At 39.4% G+C, this 20248-nt stretch overlaps 1 protein-coding gene across 1 annotated transcript in view; it reads right to left on the reverse strand.

The window, feature by feature from the left end:
• lrp5 (low density lipoprotein receptor-related protein 5) overlaps positions 1-19669 on the reverse strand; it is an 83407-nt gene extending 63738 nt beyond the window's left edge. Inside the window, exons 1-3 of the mRNA XM_030053903.1 lie at positions 19380-19669; positions 8273-8473; positions 6728-6944 (exon numbers count right to left, since the gene is read on the reverse strand). Coding sequence (XP_029909763.1) covers positions 6728-6944; positions 8273-8473; positions 19380-19464 — 503 coding nt within the window. The 5' untranslated portion in view covers positions 19465-19669. The remainder of the gene's footprint in view (positions 1-6727; positions 6945-8272; positions 8474-19379) is intronic.
• Positions 19670-20248: the final 579 nt, after the last annotated feature.

Below are 20248 nucleotides of genomic sequence, written 5' to 3' on the forward strand. Positions count from 1 at the left end.
GTTATCATGACCTAAACTCAGAGACCACATCTTTCTCCAAGTGCAAACACTCAGCCTAAAAATTGTTAACACACCAATCACAATTGTGGGTAAATAAATAGGGCCTGGAGGCATGTTCATGTGCTTTGGAACAGTGGATCACAACCATGCCGAGGTTGGTGGACAACAAAGAGGAAGAGGAAGAGGATGAAGCAACTTTACCGTGTGCCTTTTGAGAGGAATTCTGACAGGGTTAAGGAGCAATAATTCCAATATGTGCAGGTTATTGCTATACAACACAGAAATGTTATAGTATGTAGAGTAAAGGCCCATCTTTCATTCCAATACACACAGTACTGTGTTTGAAGTAAAATGTGTGTTTTTCACTCCTGTAGAGAATCTTTGAGACGGATGCCATGGCTGACCCTCATGAGTACATCTTTATCGATGAAGCAGACTTCCATCTGACAAAAAGGCGCAAAAGGGGCCGCAACATCATTGGACACCGAGTAATCACACAAGTTCCAGGCCAGAGGGGAGGCAGCATCACCATGTGTGCAGCTATTAGCAATCGTGGCATCCTCCACCGCCATGCCATACTGGGTCCACAAGGGGATATTTCCCACGCTGCCTGGCAAGAGCAGACATAATGTGTGATGTTGACGAAATACTATGGCCTGACCCTGACCTGAGACAAGATCATGCTAATGCTGTTGCCGATGCTGATGCTGTTGCTGATGCTGATGCTGATGAACCTGTATATGTGCTGAATATGGAAATACTGTGAATAAAACCTATTGTAGACATTTTGGTGGCAGCGTTTTGAATTAATCCCTCCAGTGTGTAACAAACACTCATGTAGTCTGTGTTTTGACGGCTTGTGTGTGTTGTCTGAGGGTAAAACCTAATTGGGACCCAGAAGTTGGATGTTTGTACCGTTGGGTGTGAGTTTTTAGAATTGTGTGTGAAGATTTGAGAAAATGGTGAGTTGTTCCAGGAATTGTGTCTAAGCAATTGAGAAAAACTGTAAGATGTACAAAGCCGTGTATAGGTAGGTTATAGTAGGGCAGGAATAACAGCTTGGGTTTTTGCAGAAAGTTTTTCCAGATTGCAGAAAATTTTTTTGCCAACTTGCAATTTTTCAGAAAACAGAAAAAAAGTATTTCAAGCCCTTTTTATTTAGATCATCCACTAACAAAGGAATTCATCCACAAGTTAAAGAAGCTCAGGTGAACATAATTAGTGATGTCACATGTTCTGCTCTCAATTATTCATACTTTTTCATCTAAGGTCAATGACATGATATAAAGCAAAGATAATCCAAATCATTTGACAAACAGAAAGAACTTTTTGACCCATAAAAATACATATTCTACATCTTTTTAAAGATGCTATGAAAGGCATGTGGTCAACTTATATTCAATGATTTATAAACTGAAAAGATTCCATGCTTTTTCATAGCATCTTGAGAAAAATTAGCTTACGTTTATGTGTCAAAAAATGTCATTGGTTATATGATTTGGCACATGCTTGCTTTATGTTCTATCACTGACTTTGAGAAAAAAAGTGAATCATTAAGATTTAGACATTCAAAAGACCCAATACTTTTAATAGGTTCTTTAAAAAAGTGGTAGAATATTTTTATGGGTCAACAAAATTCTTTCTATTAGTCAAACGATTTATGATATCTATAATATCACTGACCGTGGTCATGATGAATAAGGTATTAATCATTAGGAGCCGAGGATATTATTCAATATCAATAACAAAACACTTCCTCAGCTGCTGAAATTTCTGGTTTCGCAAAAACTCAGATTCAACACCTATTTATAGCAACAAAAACATGCCTTACAATAAACATGAAAAAGAAAATAAATGCAGTTCAGTAATGAAGGTCTACAGGAAGGTGCTAAATTCTCACAGAAAAATCAAGTGCATCAAGAAATTGTACCATTTTCAGAAACAATGTAAGACAAAATATGTTATTTCACTAAATTCTAAACCTTCCAATATTAATCTTTCAAATTTAAATTATTTCTTCTCCTTCTTTTTTGTCTTCTCTTGCCCTGTATTTTTCCTTTTGTTTTCCTACATCTATATAACCATCTTCTTGTCTTTTTTCTTTCTACTTTTTTATTCACTCTTTGTTTAAGGAGTATATGCAGTGAAGGTTAGAATCTACATCATCTACACAGTACACAGTCTGGGTCTTAGCTCACTTATCCACCAGCTTGCCAGTGGTTGAGGAAAATTAACAGTGACATACTGATGTTAAGCACAATGGATCACCCTGTCAAACCACCAATATTGGCTTATTAAACGCTGGCTCTGTGTGTGTGTGTGTGTGTGTGTGTGTGTGTGTGAGTGTGTGTGTGTGAGTGTGTGAGTGTGTGTGTGTGAGTGTGAGTGTGAGTGTGTGTGTGTGTGAGTGTGTGTGTGTGTGTGTGTGTGTGTGTGTATGTGTATGTGTGTGTGTGTTTGAGTACACAGTTTTAGAATGACAGACAGATCTGCATTCCTTTGTCCAGCAATGTAAAAACAACAATTACAGAGCAGGAAACCAAAGAAAATGAAGAAGCGAGAACAAGAGAGATAGTTGATGCAGCGACTTGGCTTTCTGCTCTTACTTTATATGATTAATTCCCTTGTATTTAGATTAGGCAATATTGTTCAGGCAGCATTCATGCCAATACAACATACCTAACTCAACTACACTGACTTGAACTGAACTAAATCAAATGGGCTTGAACTGAACTGACTTGACTTCCAAGGAATGAACCTCAGACGGATGTGTTTTTGCTGTGTTTTCCATGATTTATGTGAAGAAATGTAAAAGTAAATGACCTAAATTGACTTGAACTTATTTGACATGAGCTGGTTGTGACCTGAACTGACGTGTGACTAGAATTGAATTCAGCTTACTTGATCTGACTTAAAGGGTTAGTTCACCCATTTTGAAAAATGTGGCATTATTTGACTTCCCCCTAGCTGTAGATTAGTAGTGGTGCTATCTTCCTCACATTGTTACTGAGTGCTGGATACTGACTGGATGTCCCAAATGCTAACTGTTAGCCTCATGCCATTAAGGTGGGCCTCCCCCCAGCTAACATTCTTAAAAATAACCACCTTAAGACACTCAAATAAGGTCTAACATCACTTTACAAGTGTCACATTCCAAAACTAAAATGCAGTGCCCACAGATGATCCATTAATTACTGTACTACTACCAATTACTTTTCAAATTACAGTTTATTACTGCATCTTTCCTGTTACATTCAGAAAGGTCCTGTATCACTACACACCAGAAGAGCAGTAGCCACCACAAAGACAGTAGATTGCTTGAGTTTGCTGTGGTTTGTTTTCTTCAATTAACGCATATACTCATGTTGGAGGACAAAAGTAACGACTTTCTCCAGAGTGTTAAAAGATAGCTGACAGGTAATATTGTGGCTAGCTTCTTCTTTTCCTTGGCTCCCCTCTATCATGTTTCATTTAGCTTCAGGCTCCAGCCAGCCATCATAGTAACTGAGGACCAGCACAGAGAGCTCAGACCACACAAGAAAATAGTTCTACTTCTGATAATTGTCTGTTTGCTGAAATTGTTCAATTTTTATGCCATTTCAGGCTGTAAACATTCTGCTACACATCATCAAAGTCAAACTTTGTTTAACAATTTTAGAGGTTTAAGGCACTTATTTTTAAAATTCCACCTCAATGACATTTTTAAAATTGGGTGAACTATTCCTTTAATTTAATTGAATTTCACTGACTTGAGCTGAATTGAATAGATTTCAACTAACTTGGAAGCTGGAACTGATTTAAAGTATCGTGACCTGAACTGGCATGAGAAAATGAACGGACTTGACCTGAATACAACTGAAAGAGATGATTTATCGAGCTGTATTTAACACAGAACACTAAAGTCTATGGAATGCCAGGCATGACTGCTCACCACTAATTTTTTTTCTTTTCACTCTTTAGTGTATGACAGTGTGACTGCCAGTGTATACGCTCGTGCTTTCTTTCCCCTTGTCATCTATGCACTCACAGTATGACCAACAGAGGATGTCATCTAATCTAAACAGAGACACACCCCATGGTTATCATAATCTGTCTAAATGTTAGCCAGACATATTTATAATCTACCCTTCCTCAGAGTTGACAGGTGGTTGGGCTCGTCAAGACAACTCTTTGCACTATGAGCTTCGATCCATAATGCTTAAGCAACACCAGGCAGGAAAAGGAGTTGCAGTTGAAGAAAGGAATTTAGCAAATTTAGCCTGGTTTCAGGCTGTTAGGTTGCCAACCATTTAGGTTTAGATCATGGCTGGATGGGTAAACCCTACAAAGCAATAATTCAACACAGAATGCTGACTCCAAATGGTAAGAAAAATATTAAAAAATTAAAAAATATTAAGCATTTAATGCTAACACCAAAAACAAAGAAACAAGAAATATTTCTGCACTTTTTCAACCCCTTAATGTCCTGATAGTCTGCCGGCGGGCACAGCCAACATCCTGTCTAGATACCGGTATCATATGAAACTAGACAGAAAGGAATCCATTGATGTCAAGTGTCAATGAGCCACATTTAATTCATGTGTGATGATGGTAGCCCCCATAGTAGCCATGTTATTGTAGTGAGAGCATTTTTTGCAACTTGACGTCACTGTATAAAATGACCTATAGTGACCTCTAGGATAATTACAGCCTCATCAAACTTTACAACCAGAAAACTAGAGACCTGAGGCACTCAGAGGATGTCTGGTTTTTTAGGTATACTGACAATAAGGGCAAGTTTCTGAGACATTTTCAGAACACACTCCTCACCATCCAATCGCTGAAACATTCTCACAGAAATCTCAAAATGCCAAATGTTTTTGACACCAAATCAAAGTATGAATTTTTCTGTGGTGTTCCTCGAGGTCTTGGTGCCCTAATGTGCTATTTTGGAGGCATCTTTGACAGTTTTTATTAATTTTCAAGTGGTCAAAAAAAAAAACTGCACCAAGTATGTGTAACAAATGGGTCCAACATAAAAAATTGCTGAGATAACTTATGAGACATAACTGAACACTGGAATGGCTACCATATCCTTCTGTCATAACGTTCTACCCCTTGTACACTAAATATCTTTTCTGTAGACCGACGCGGGTAAGATGCAGTTCTTCTGTGTGTGTGAACATGATTGGCTCACTTCACCGGGGAAATGGTTGATACTGCAGGAACATTTCACGGGTCTCATGCATCAGTCAACAAATGGAACAGCCAGTGATTACTAACAGTAACAGCAAGAGGAGAGACACTCAGTTATAGTCGCGCCTGTAGTGGAAAGCACTGGTTGTAGCCGCTACATGTTCCAAAATTTTTTCTTCTGTGTTCTGGATGAGCCTGCCTCTTCTTTCTTATCATCCATGAACTCCATGATGAAACAAAGCTTCAAACAGAGAATTTCAATCAAGGATTTTCAGTATTCCAATTATTCAAGTTCCTCAAGGAAGTGTTGAAAATCAAAATCAATGCGGCAAATTTCAACATATAATATATATACATTATTTGAAATAACCCTATTAACTATCTTGTAACTATCTGTTGCCTCATTGCTCCCATTCTCCTCTATCCAAGTCCAGCGCCATTTATTCTTAACACCCTTATCAACATGTTTGCTGTCTTCCCTGGGCTTCATGAACCTGCGGTCCATCCTGTGGGTTGCAGTGCATCTAATGAGGCTAATGAGGCTCACTTTCAACGGCACATGGAGCACCTGATCATCAACACCCAAGTCCTGCCCTGCCTACTGGCTAGTAGGCCGATTGTTAGTGTGGTTGAGAACGAAAGCTGCGCTTCTATTGGATCCAGAGAAATGTCTGTTAGATAAATCTGGGTGATCCCCCTTTTTTTTCGCAGTCACGCCAGTACGCCGGAGATCCGGCACAGCGCCAGAATGCTATCAGCCCTGCATCCAGTATATGGATAATTTTTTTGCTACATAGCTACAATACTCTGATCTGCTATACTCTATTCTATCAGGACTAAATCTATCCACAATGCTAAATCTATCATCTAAGAATCCTACATTTTGCTGAGGCAAACTGTTTCCACTGACACACACACACACACACACACACACACACACACACACACACACACACACACACACACACAGTAAGTATCTGAACATTTTGGGTATGAGAGCAGAGAGGTCAATATGCAGTTAAAGCTACAGAGGCAGGAAACTCTCCAAACGAGCATGCCATCTCTTCCACTCTCCCAGCATTTTGATTCTTTTTTTGCATTAACCTGTGGCTAAGTCTCTCTGTAATCCTACTATCCACATTCTGTGCCTCTTGTCATCCACCTCTCTCCCTGTTGCTTATATACCCACTTTCCCAAAGGAAGCATGCCTCAGACATGGGCTATAAAAACACAGCGCACAGGGGCTTCCTCAGACAAACAAAGACACATCTGTAACAAGTAGGCTAATGCACGAGTGTTACAGTTAAACTGATACTGTACTTTTATTATAAGGTAGACACGATCCAATTAACCATTTAAAATCTAAGCAAATTTAATGAACTTCTCTCAAAAACAGGGGGCGAAGGTAATTAATGAAAAAGAATATCACTACATTCAGATGGATTGATTTTTTTTTACACATTTAGAGTAGAAGTGGTTAATATTACACTTGTGTTCATGCATGTGTGCATGCATGCGCGTGTGTGTGTTGTGTGGTGCTTTCTTCCCTTACCGGTGAGCAGGGTTGAGAGCGATTGCCCTGGGTTGGTCCAGGTCTAGCCAGAACAAGACCTTCCTGGAGGTGCCATCCAGGTTGGCAACTTCAATCCGATTGGTTTCAGAGTCGGTCCAGTAGAGCTTCCTGCCCAACCAATCACAAGCCAGCCCATCAGGACTGTCCAATCCTGATACGACCACGGTTTGGCCTGTTCCTAGCGCCTCTTTAAGAGCTACAGAAACAAAACAAACACAGTATGAAATGATGACAGGGATATGGTCACATTATGGTTCATTTTTATTTTTTTTTAAATTGCTATAATCTTAACAACAACTAGGCCTACTACTACTACTGCTAGCAGTACTATGGCTGTTATTACTAACTATAGCTGTTGTTACATTCATTTTTGCTACCACTACTGCTACAATATCATCAGTCATCTAATTTCATGCCATATTCATTCCTGATTAGCTACACTGTCAGCCAATGTCAACCTTTGAAACCTAATTTGCTCCAGTTCCAAGGAGAATTAAATAGAAATTTTTGAAAATGAAAAAAGAGATATAAAAATGTTAAAAAATAATAAAATCTTTAAAAAAAAATCAATATCACAATATCTGCCTGTGAAATTGGCCAAGAAAAAAATGAAACTTATGCAGCATTTGAATGTGAGTACCAAGTACATTATACTGGTGGAATTTAATTTAGCTTTTAGAGGTTTCACACAAAGTGCAGGAAAATGTTGTGGTTTACTACACTTTTCATTTTCCAAATTCAAACTGAATAGCTCCATTAGTTAGACAATGTATGGATGGTGATTTAATGACTGAAAACCAATGTGGATCCTGAGGCAACACAGTTGAGACACACTGCTCTATAGATCATCAGAAACCCACACTGTTGTTCTATCTAGACCACAATGACCTATTGAGTTTATAAGACAGATCGTAAGAAAGTCTGGTCCTTACATAAACACTTTTCCACTAGGCTGTAGACACAGCACCATATATTGCCCTGGGCCTAAAAATGTTGTGCATGCCTGGAGGCATGGCTACTATTGAGCCACCCACTGATAGAGACCCCTAGTTTTGTTTTTACCTGGAAGCAGGATGTCTAAAACCCAGCCAACAGCAGTAAAGCCTGGTTAATATCTCACCCAAGTCTGGCATAAATTTTTTAACAGGGGACAAAGTTTATACTGATAGTGACGCAGCAGGCCTGCCCCAAAACTGCTTAAAGAATCAGGACAGAGAAACTATGGAGTTATGGAACACAAATTACTAGTTACTACTAGTTACTATTACTAGTTTTCTGGCAACTGTCTGGAAAATGTTTCACTATTTTTTAATAACGGGTCATTTTCTTGTATTTGTTTTTGTAATTTTTTTGCTAATCTTCTAGTTAACAAAAGGCTCAGCTCAGAATCAAACTCAGGCAACTGCAGTAAGGACTAAGCCTTGATAAGTGGTACATGCTCTACCAGGTGAGCCATCAATGTTTTTTGAAAGAAATCAAGTGGATTTGCTCAGGTTTCAAAAAGTTTATAGTAAGCAGTCTTACAGTTGGATGACTGGTTCCAGTGGGTTTGTTTGATGGCCTCTTCACTGACATCTGTCCAGAAGATCAAGCCCTCAGCGTACAGGAAGTCCACCGCCGCAGCATCCTCCAGGTCGCTAACAACGACAGCTGACTCTCCCCGTACACCCTCTGCATCCACCAATCGAACATCACGGCGATTGGCAAACAGGAGGAGAGGTGAGCCTGGAGAGATCAGGGTGGAAGAATTATTGTTAATGGTATTGTTTAACAAGGCAAGTTAATGTTGAGTTATCTAAAATTTAATACCTTACAGAGACAAATTCCATACTACATATTTCTTTTACATATCTTATTACATATTTAACAGTGCAAATATAATATGGAAATAAATGGCCTTCATCACCATGACTAATAGAGATAAGGAGAAGACACATGCTGGCCTAAACTGACCCTTTGAATCACCTTTTTATTTTATTTCTCCTTCCTTGCAAAATTTCGCTTTGTTTTTTCACATTTTAGTCATCTACATTTTTTAGTTATAGTGTAGTTTAGTCTAGTTTTAGAGAAGTTTCAATCTAACTTTCCTGAATCATTTTTCATTTTTCTTCGTAGATTCCTTGTTGAGTTATTTGATATTGTCCTTTATACTTTGATTGCGGACCATTCCGCTTTCCAGTTTCTTGTATTTTCCATCTAATTTGGCTGTTGACATGATTGGATACTTATAATCAAAATTTGTCCATGTTTTTTTTCCTCCCAAAAGTGGGCCATAGCAAAGACATATTGTACAGATAGTTCAAGTAATGTTCTGTTAATGTTAATTAGACATGTCTTCTTAATCTGTATTCTCCACTGGTTTACAAACTGAGGTCAGGAGTTGTTCTTTCACTTGTCTGTTTCTGGCAGCTTCAAAAATGAACACTGCTACCTTTGCTGCTAACTTTTTGATGTGAACATGAATGCTTCAGTTACATACAGTGCATATTTTTAACTGCTCTGCAAAAACAGACAAGTGTTGTTTCAGTTGTCTCTCTGTTGTCTGAATGGTGACCAGTTTTGACAACTGAGTTTTGACTAACATTAGCATGAGTCAAAACTTCTCATGTTGGTCACAATTTCTCATGTGGTACACCTAGGAGTTTTAAATTAAACTCTAAATCTGCCCTTCTGCCTGGATTGAATGTTTTACAGAGTGCCCAGTTCTATAGAAAAAAAGTACTGAAAATATGCAAGATGAAATGAGTCCAAGAATATGAGTAGCCTATTAATTACAGTGGTGTGTAAAAAAATTAGTCTTGTACATTTTTAGCAGCCTTTGGCAGGTGAGCCAACAAGCTGATTTTGACACTGATGTCTCCAAGGAAGGCTCCACATTCATAAAGGACTTTCTAAAACTCCTTGTCCATGTGTGACTGTATCTCAGCAACTCAGAGATGCTGCAATCCCAGTTTTCCAGGCAGTAGCTGTCATAGCAGCTGCCACTGTGCCTGTGGGGAAGCTTGTGGTTTTGGCCTGGCAGAGTGGACACGCTGTGGTTTGGCACCACTGTACCAACTCTAATCCCCTGAGCACTAAGACACACTGCCACTGTCAGTGTGGATACTGTCACAAAGAAAAAGCTAAATAATGACAAATAAAAATGTTTTTTATTGACACTGGCATTTTTGTTCCATGTGTTTTGAGCGGAATCAAGGCAAATGTATCGTTGTGCTTACAGAACACAAGAAAAATAAAGAAAGAATAGTGTAAACAGATTTCCACATGATTCTGATGTGCTTCAGAGGTTTTTCACAGCAGCCATTTTGACTTGACATTGCAGGGGAGACAATGGTGCTACTAATCGTATTAGTTAAGGCTCAGTTTCATTCAGCTATATGGAGGTGGATCTTGACTAATGACATTTACAACACCTGTGTTTCCTCTGCTATTTCATGTCAAAATGTCTGCTGTGGAAAAGGTCTATTTGTGCTTTAACAGGTGGAACAGGGGTAAAATCACCTGCCCACCACAAGAGACACCCCGGTTCACTCCTCAGCAGTAGTGACTCTGACTTGACCAAGCACCTTTACAAACACAATTGGCTGTGTTGTGAGTGTGAAACTGGTGAAAGAGTGTGTCCTGCAAAAGTTGGTTGCTATATATCCAGAATGAAATGAAACAGGCTAAGAATGGCTGGCATGGTCTTGGGTTATTAATGAAACTTGTAAGAATATGTTAACTGAACAGATCCTCTCTCTGCATAGAAAGGACTTGAGATTCTCACAGTTTCATGATGATTTCTACATCCAATGATGACAATAATTGTTGAAAATGATTAAATTGTGCTTGTGTTCCAGATTAACTGGTGGCTATGTTACCTGGTGACTCAAGTATGAAGTTGTTGGTGGTTACTTGTGGCAACAACTGATGCTGCGTTATATTAAGGTTAATTTTTACACCCTCTACTTGCTACTAATCAACAACAAAATAAGAAAGGTACAAAGATTCACTGTACAGATTTCACTGGCTGATGAAGTACATTAGAGGATGGTGTTTACCTTCCCTTAGTCCATCATTAGTTTCAACTTTTTTTCCAGAAGTTTTAAATATTTTCATGCAAATACACTCATTTGATCATTTTGGGATACATGGTGCTAATCTTTAGTCAATTTGTACCAAAGAGTACTTTTGGGTAACTTTTTAAGCCAATGGAAATACTGCCTTATATGTAGGTGGAAACTGGAACAAAATTAATGTGGAGAATGTGGCTATGGGTGGCAAAACTAACAAGAAAAAAATACTGTTCCCAAAACATCTGACGAATATTACCTATAAAGTGCTCACTGGCCATTGTTTGCCAAAACAGTAAGCACAGTGGTGTTGTAATGACCTAGACTGCAGTGATAGATGTGGGTCACACAGACAATAGACAATGAAGACCTTCACCCATATCTGTGACAGGTATGCAGACAGACATTTACTAGGCCTGCTAAAGGCAACAACACCCAACAAAGTCTAGGGGGAACAACTAAAACTGGATAGATGGAAATCAGGAATCTATACATCAATATGTTGTGAGCACTACGGCACCCTATGTTAAGATAATGACACACTCTTGCGTACATGTATAGAGTCTGATCAAAATGTCTGTTAGAATCAGAACGACAGAGAAAGAGAGAAATACAGAGAAAAGAAAGAGAGAGACAGAAGGAGACCACCACTACAAGGGCCTCTTCCTGTCACCTCTTGCCCAAGAGAGACACTCCAGTGGGGATTAGTCTTGGCTGACCTCCCCTGGTCAGCTGGGCCTTTCTGGAGACAAAAGGGACAAGCCTAACAGCACTGAATGCAAATGCTACTTTGATGTATGTTGTACATAAATCCATGAACCTTTCTAGCTGAGGTACTGGGTCTGAGACTTCCTAAAAGCTCCCTAGCTAAAAATGTTTTTTTTTTTTTTGTTTGTTTTGTTTTGTTTGTTGCTGATTTATCCTCCATGCACCTCCTCAACATAACTGCATCCCACAGAGCTGCTGACAGAAACTTCTTGTTGTTATATTTTTGTTGGAATGTCAATCAAAGTTCATGTGGCAGTGTTAATTTTGACAGTCAATTCTGATTTAGTTTTAGCCTTTTAACTAAAATGCTTTTTAGTGTTACTTGCATTTTTAATTTTGTTAGTTTTGGTCAAGTTTTTCTTGACAAAAACACATTGTGTTTAGTCAATGAAAAAGTTTTAGTCTAATTCTACTCAATTATGTTTCACATTAAATTCCTCATTAAATTAGTTGTTAGTGACCTTTATGCACAGATTGATCTACAGCTCTACAAATATTATCCAGCACCTTTATGCTTTTGCAAACTAACCGGGCAAATCTTTTGTTGTCACTGGAATCGCATTTGTGTGATTTTAAAGCCCAAATAGGGTTTGTTAAAATAATAATAATAAAAAAAATAAATAGCAGTTGGGATGTCAAATCATTAATGATCAACATCTTAGTGCTACACTCCACCCAAATAGACTGTAACAGTGTTATGGCAGTCAACCATTTGCTGTTTGAAACATCTGGGAGAAAAAAATTCTCAGTTGGGGGTGCATTTTACTTCTTTACTTTTTTTTCTCGTACCTCACTATTTATTCACAGTTAAAATAGTGCACGTTTAGTGTAAAAAAAAGGGGATGCATTTTACATTTATGGTTTGCTTGACATAAACAGAAGAATAACTGAAAAGTTAGCATGAGCAGCAATAGCCGCCACAGCTGCACAGACAAAAACAAGAGAAACTCCATCAACACAATATCAAAGTCTCACGAATCCCATTTGATTGACAGGTGAACATTGACATGTGAACATTGAGTACGTTTACATGCACACCATATTCCGGTTCGGCTCAATATTCCGGTTAAGGTTACTGCGCCGCGGCAACTGGAATATTCCGTTTACATGTTACTTGGCATGCCCCCGTGTTTCGGCGTATTCCACTCTCTGACGTAATGCAACACTCAGCCGCGGGGGGCAGCAGCACGCGTATAGGCGTCTGGTCTGCCGGAAAAACAGACGAAGAAGTCGTCTTCCTCGTCTTATTCTACTTTTTCTTCTTCTTCTGTCGCTATTTCTATGTTTTCTAACATCGATATCCTCCGTGATATTTAAGTCTTTCATTAGCTGAAGGCGGACTGCAGTCTCCTGGCTCTTGCTGCTGTTCGCCCTGCCGTTTTCCCCGCTTGCAGGTAACCATAGCAACGAAGACGCCACAGAAGTCCTTGTGAGTCGAGCATGCGCAGTCGTGACTGAATATTCCGGTTCGGGGAGTTTTCCGACTAAGGTGGTTACATGCCTCAATATTCCGGTTGGAACAGGAATATTCCAGGGGGCTTATTCGGAATTCTCTCCAACCGGAATATGACCTTAATCGGGTTCGGTGCGTGTTTACATGACACGTGCGCAACCGGAATATTGCGAATATTCCGGTTAATACAGGAATAAGGTCTGCATGTAAACGTGCTCATTGTTTTAAACGAATCAAATCTGAAAACACTCAAAGCAGGGCAACATTGTGCACTGAGGGCATTTCTGAGAGGGGAGGACATATTTTGACAAAAGTTTTAAACTAGCCCCACTTCAATGGACCCCTGGTGTGTTTGTTAGTTAGCCTGGCCCTAGGCCACCAACAGACTAGCCACGCAAACCTAACTCCCTGAAACAGAGCAAGAATAACCTATCGTCACTATATTTTTTGTCCAAATGTTTTTCATTGGGTTTTTAGAAATATAGAGCTTTGTTATGAATCCTTTCACAAACAAATTAACTTGGCATAAACAGCACAAAAGTGTCAACACTGACATATTTTTGTAAAGTTGCTGAGTTAGACCGATTTGCAATGGTGCTGTAAACTGGCTAAAGCAGCTGCAGTGTCTACTGAAAATTATGTCACAGCAGCCGGACACGTTAGTCGCTAGAGATTGGTTAGCAGGATTCAAATCCTTCCACCTTCAGAAATGGGGAACAGAATGGTCATCCAGACTGAAGATCAGACTATAACTATTTATTACAAGTATTATAACTATCTGACTTTCACTATTTACACTGTAGAGCCTGATTTTGTCTAAGTGTGCCCTTCCCTTTATTTTCCACCTACACAGGAGTCAAAGATAAAGTCAAAACACCCTTATTTTGTCAAAAAGCCCTCAGTGTTGAATGTCCAATTTTGTATTGGGCAAAAATGCCATCAAACTCAGAGATATGGTCCTGTGATCCAAGTAAAAAGAAAAAAATAACACATGTCTGAAAATTATAATCAGGTCTGCTATCTAAAGACAGTGTGACTGCTCACACACTTCAAATAACTTCACTGCACCTGGCTGTGTGTGTGTGTGTCTGTGTGTGTGTTTGGAAACGGGGGTTCTGAAGTGCCAGGTCTGAAAGAGAGGGGCCCCAAAAGAAGTTTGTATAGCTTAGGCAATGCACTGCTACATCCCCCACCACAGACACACACACACACACACACACACACACACACACACACACACACACACACACACACATGCGCGCGCACGCACACCCATCTCAGGTCTCCTGTTTTGTTCTGCTTGAGAGAAAACTAACAGGCTCCCTTGCTTTGCACCTTATCTGAGAACTGTGTGTGTGTGTGTGTGTGTGTGTGTGTGTGTGTGTGTGTGTGTGTGTGTGTGTGTGTGTGTGTGTGCGTGCGTGCGTGCGTGCGTGTGTGTGAAGGGGTTGAGGGGAAGGAAGAGATTTTCTTCACACCTCCCCAGTTGGGACAAGAAAAATTTGCGTGACGTGCACACAGCACATATTTATGCAGCCTGTGTGTGTGTGTGTGTGTGTGTGTGTGTGTGTGTGTGAAGGGACCCCAGAGAAATCAAGGCAGACTGACTTCCTTTCCTTCTCTCCTCTTTCTCTGTCTCCTTCCCTCCTTCTTTTTTCATTCCAATCATCCTCTTTTCCTCACCCTCTCTCCTCCCTTTTCCTCTCCCTCCTCCTTTATCGTTCTCTTGCTCCTTTTTTTCCCTCCTTCTCTCCTTCATTGCTGTCTCTCTCCCTTCGTGCTTATGTGAAATCCAAATAGCAGAACCTGCTCATGTGTCACACCAGAAAAAAAATATACAGTCAACAGGAACAGATTCAGTCTCTTCAAATCTCTTCCTCTTGATGCCAACTAAACTAGGTACATGCAGATTTAAATCTGGAAATCTGTTGCATTTACTATACCAATCATATGAAATCCCACGCAAAGGACGAAAAAAAAAAAAAAATCAGTCACAACCGGCAGCTAAAAAAATTTGCACTGACTGCACACATATAAGTGAATTCACACATACAACCAACAGAAAGGAAAGGAGTCTTTGAATTTGGATGAGTCCCACTACCAGATCTGTTTTGATTTGTTTGTATTGAAAATGCTAGCTAATGCTACTGCTACTACTGCTGCTCAAATGTTCCCTCCCAGATGTACTGTCACATTCAGATTTGATGCAATGTGCAAAACATATCTGCAGACTAAATGCAGATCTGACTGCAGTGCAAGGCACTGATCATATTTCAATTATGAAAGCATGAGCTGCAAAGCAAAATGCTGTGTTTAGACAGACAGTTTCACTGGGCACAGCAAATCAGTCCATGTAGATACTAGGTAATAAGTGGCTAAACTTTAACTTGAATAGGATTGCTAATGTAAGTCCTGCCTTAAAGTTATTAGATTGTGACAATACTGATTGGTCAGGTTACACTGACATTGATGGGTGTAGCATTTCAGCCTCAAGTTGAACCAAGTTTGTTCCAAAGCCATAAAAAAACAATGGGAAATATGCCGCTGCTGCTGCCTCCACTGCTTGCAAGTGTGATTACCACACTACTTCTTCAGCTACTTAAAATCTGAACCAAATAAAAGATTGGACATACACTGCAAAAGAAACTTGTCATTGCATTGTGAAAAAATAATGTAATCTTATCATAGACATTTTAATGATTTAAATGTAGATCACTGAAGATCTTAACTTTCAGACTTTTAAGTGCCAGAGAATACCATGTTTCAGTGTGCCAGGGCTGGAAACAATACACTTTGAGTTAACAAGACTAGGCAAACCTAGCTGAAGCTAGACCACCACTGCAGCCTGAACTATTTCTACTCTATAACTGAATGCATCCATACATACATGCATACACACACTAAACTATAAACTAGATAGGTTTCCTGCAATAGAGATTTCACTCTCTGTGCTGTCTTTATGAATGATATAAAACAATAGTGAAAAAAGAAAACCCCATTTGTTCAAGTAACTTTAACTGCCCTCAGCCTTACCGCATAGTCCATACTATAGTTTTGTTTGAGATTATTTTAATGGCATTCTGCATTATTACATGGTACAGAGAAGCACGAAAATGACAGAGAAAGAGTCTTGCAGCACAGGTCAGGAACGCAATTTTAAAGTGTCATGTTACTTTCAAGTGGACAAAAAAAAAGCTGATCAAAATTTTTCATAATTTTCTGACATTTTATGGACCAAACAACTAATTGATTAATGGCAAAATAATCAACAGTAATCAGCTCTAATAGTAACCTTAAGCCCAGACAATCCATCTGATAGTACCTTCACAAATAATTTTAATTACACGGATAAAGGGACTTAAAGGGACTAATTTGCTTTGTTTGCATATCTTTATGTACCAAAAGTGTTATTTTGGGAGCTGCTTTGCCGTGCAGTATTGTGGGCTAACAAGTCGCTCACCTGGTAGAATGCATACCATGTATTAAGGCTAAGTCCTTTAATGCAGCAGCCTGGGTACGAATCCGACCCAGGCCATTTGCTAGATGTCATCCCCTCTCTCTCCTGTCCTTCCTGTCTTTCAAGTGTCACTATCAAATAAAGCATGGAGGAGTAGGGAGCACCTCATGAGGATATTTCACCATGATGTCAATTCATATAACACCCATGGAACTAGACAACCCAACACTACCAAAGTTCAGTTGTGCTTTAGAAGCCAACTAAACAGACAGATATGGATGGCAATCTCTATGAAAACATTACTAAAAACCCACTGAAGTCAAATTTGGAAGCACTTTGTTTAATACTTTAACTGTTCATGGCTTGTTCTTTGGGGTGCATTTAAAGTGATCTACAAGACATGTGAGTGGACAACTGCACATTTGTCTGGTCACTGGGAAAACAGAATGAACCCCTCCTCCAAGCTGCTGAACAGCCAAGCATGCATAAATGTGAAAGGTACATCTGAAAATGGGCCATGTATGAAGTGTTAAGTGCGGAGTGCAGTAATGTGTTCCAAAGTTTTAACCAGTCCAAATATGTCATCCTCCACAAATGATGCGGAGAGACATATCAGTGACAAAATACAGTCTGATTCACAGAAATATTATGGTTTACAGAGATGTCACCACCCCTCCAAGCTGCCAGCATAACAGACAGATGTAGCAGTCTGTCAACACACACATTGCTGTGATGTTTGCCAGGCAGTGTTTTGGCCAATGTGTGTGAAGTGTGTGTTTGTGTCTGAAGCGTGTGTACTTGTGGTCACCTCACCTCCTCCCAACATTCTTCCCAAGCCAAGTTCAGGGCTTCGCTCTTTTGCTATGACAGAACTTTCTACTGGAGTTCAACTGCTAAGAGTTTCACCAGGTTGATTACTGACACCAAACTTTTTTGACTGAAGCTGTCAAAATCTGATATTTTGTTCCAGTATTCAAGGTAATCAATCTAACTATTTTTATGTCAAAAAATTAAATGAAAAAAAAAATCTACTATTACTACTGCTGGTTCTACTACTGTACATCCCCCTTAGTCACGTCCTTACTGATGGGATTCCTTAACCTTTAGTAACAAAAAAAGTAATCGGCTACAACAATTATAAAGGACTTGCATAAAGAGGAACAAAATACATAGGTGCAAAACACTGGTGCAAAAAGCTACAAAGGCTATGAACTTTTCCTTTAGTGATAGCCAGGAAAGGCTTCAAATTAACATTCCCTTTTTACCCACAGAGTTCTAATGGAAAATATCACAATATCTGAATATCTAAAATTGTGGTTGTCATAAGGATTTACTTGTAAGGAAAAATGTACACCAGAGTGAGCTGCTGATGAACTACAAGGAAAATGAATTTTACTACACCACAGATTGCACAAGCTTGGGATTTATGTGTGCAAAGTTCATTAAATAACTGATTGTTTACTTTTTATCTTGTCTTTATGACATTGGCTTGATATAAATCCTTCTCAACTTTTCCTTCTTTGCAATAAGAGGCTGAATTAGATTCAATATACAAACACATGGACCATCATAGAGGCATTACAGCTTAAATTTAATATATCATGAATTGATTTTCTGGTTGATTTATGTTCACATCAAGCAGCTTTAAAGTTAACGAGATGGGAGTAGATGGAAAAAGTCAATATCTTGTGTGCATTTTGCATTGTGCCCCTGGGCTACCTGATGGCAACATGCCTACAAGTTAAAATGGATTCAGCCTTGACTGTCATTTTTAATCAAAAACACCTCATTGTGAAACATCATGCCTAATCAGAAAAGGCAGCTATCAGGTCCTGCTGTAGTGCCTTAAAGGTCGTATTGAAACTCATTTGTCATGGGTTTACAGGCTCTATTTGAAGAGTTTGGTGTTATGTGTAAAAATATAGTGCGAGGTAATCCTAAATATTTTAATGAAGTTTGACGCGTTTTTAGGCTGACATAAATGTAGATAATTTTGTGGTTCTTTTCTAAGAGATCATCCTTTTATAAAACTGTGCCTATTTTCTCTTTATTTTGGTGGTGGTTTGCCTTCTTGTCACCACAATCTGTAGGTAACAGGCGCACCTTTTCATTGAGCACTATATCACTGCATATATCGAAGGTGACGTCCAAGTAGTTTTGTGGTGGGTTAAACATGAGCTGAAATTCAGTTTTTACATGAAGCTTGGGATTTACAGCGTTGCCGCAACATTGATCGACCTGGTAAAAATAATTTTACCCACAACAGACAGCTAAGCTCCGCCTCTGGGCAGACTAATTCAAGCGATTAAATAGTAAGACAAGGAATCAGCCAGAGGAGAAAGTGAGGCTAGCATACAGACTGATCCAGAGGGGAAAAGTCGGCAGCCTATCCAGCAGTCCTTTTCTTTCCTAAATCAACATTCATTCTCTTTTTTCCCCAAGCATAAAGTCTGTGTGATACCCGACACCGTGCAGGGATGGCTAGAGCTATCGAGGGCCAGAGAAAACAGCCCAAGCTGCCTTCAAAGTTACTTTCTGCTTCGGCACACAGACACACAAACCATTAAGAGTTCACGTCGGATTTAAATAAAAGGAAACGTTTAAGTTGTAGCGGAGTTATCCACAAATGTGTCGCAAACTTTCTTGACTTTGCGTTCAAGAGTTGTTGTACCCTAGGGACGTAAAAAACTCAACTTTTCCAGAGACAAAAACCAGAGCTTGTGTTGTACTTATTCCCAATAGGACGAACAAAATGGGGGCGTCATTTGAGGATGAAGCACATCGATACACCTCCACCGGAGCATAGCATGCTAACTAACATATTATTACTGTTCTATGTCCCGGTGGCCTCGCACTACTTGTTCCCAAAGGATCCATGTTGTGAACAAAAAGTCAACGTACCGTCAATCGTCGACACTAGGCAACTCCACAGCAGCAACTCCAGCAGCAAGCCGCCCATTTCAACTCCTCTACGCGTTAAATCCATAGCTCCCACTCCATTTTCGGATATCTACTCCTGAATAAACTTGTAAAGAAGTCCTGTTTTCCGCGTGTGTGTACGCACACATATATATCACGTTGTATAGACGTATGTATATGTATATGTGTCTCTGTGTGTGCGCGCGCGTGTGTGTATGAAGGGAGCGTACGTGTGCGTCTTTCTCTCTTGGCTATACTTTTTTCCGTTAAGACGCTCGCGCTACTTTATACTCCGGGCTGTAGGGCTCGCGCACGGGGAGAAAGGGCAGGCGGAAGTTGTATGACGTAAAGAGACACGAGGCAGCAAGATTTTTTTTAACCTCACCAATTTGTCTCCTATCTGTCAATGTCATATCAGAGTATTTGTTGTTTTTATGTATTGTTACGAGGGCATAACTAATGCAGTTATTACACTGTTACCGGGTCTGGAGATAATAACAAAATACCCTCCCTAAGAAGAAATAGTGGTAATTGGCTAAAAACAGATTTACATAAAATAAAAAATGTACTTGGAATAAAACTTACGTAGTCATTTAAACAGCAAAACATTGTTTAGCCTTTACTTTACCTTATAAGTCCCTGGTTGTGCTGCAGAATGTCGTTTTCAAGAAAAAGTTCACAAGAAAACATCCCAGCAAACAAGGGTTTGATTCATGTACAAAGTTACATTACAGAAAAATATCACATAATAGCAAGATCAAATAAAACCATGTATATATTAGAAATACAGTAGAGAATCACACTGAAATGAGCTAAAAGCGAGGGTCGATGCAAGAGCTCAGAAAGCATTA

This window comes from Myripristis murdjan, chromosome 6 (assembly GCF_902150065.1).
Source record: "Myripristis murdjan chromosome 6, fMyrMur1.1, whole genome shotgun sequence".
NCBI lineage: Eukaryota > Metazoa > Chordata > Actinopteri > Holocentriformes > Holocentridae > Myripristis > Myripristis murdjan.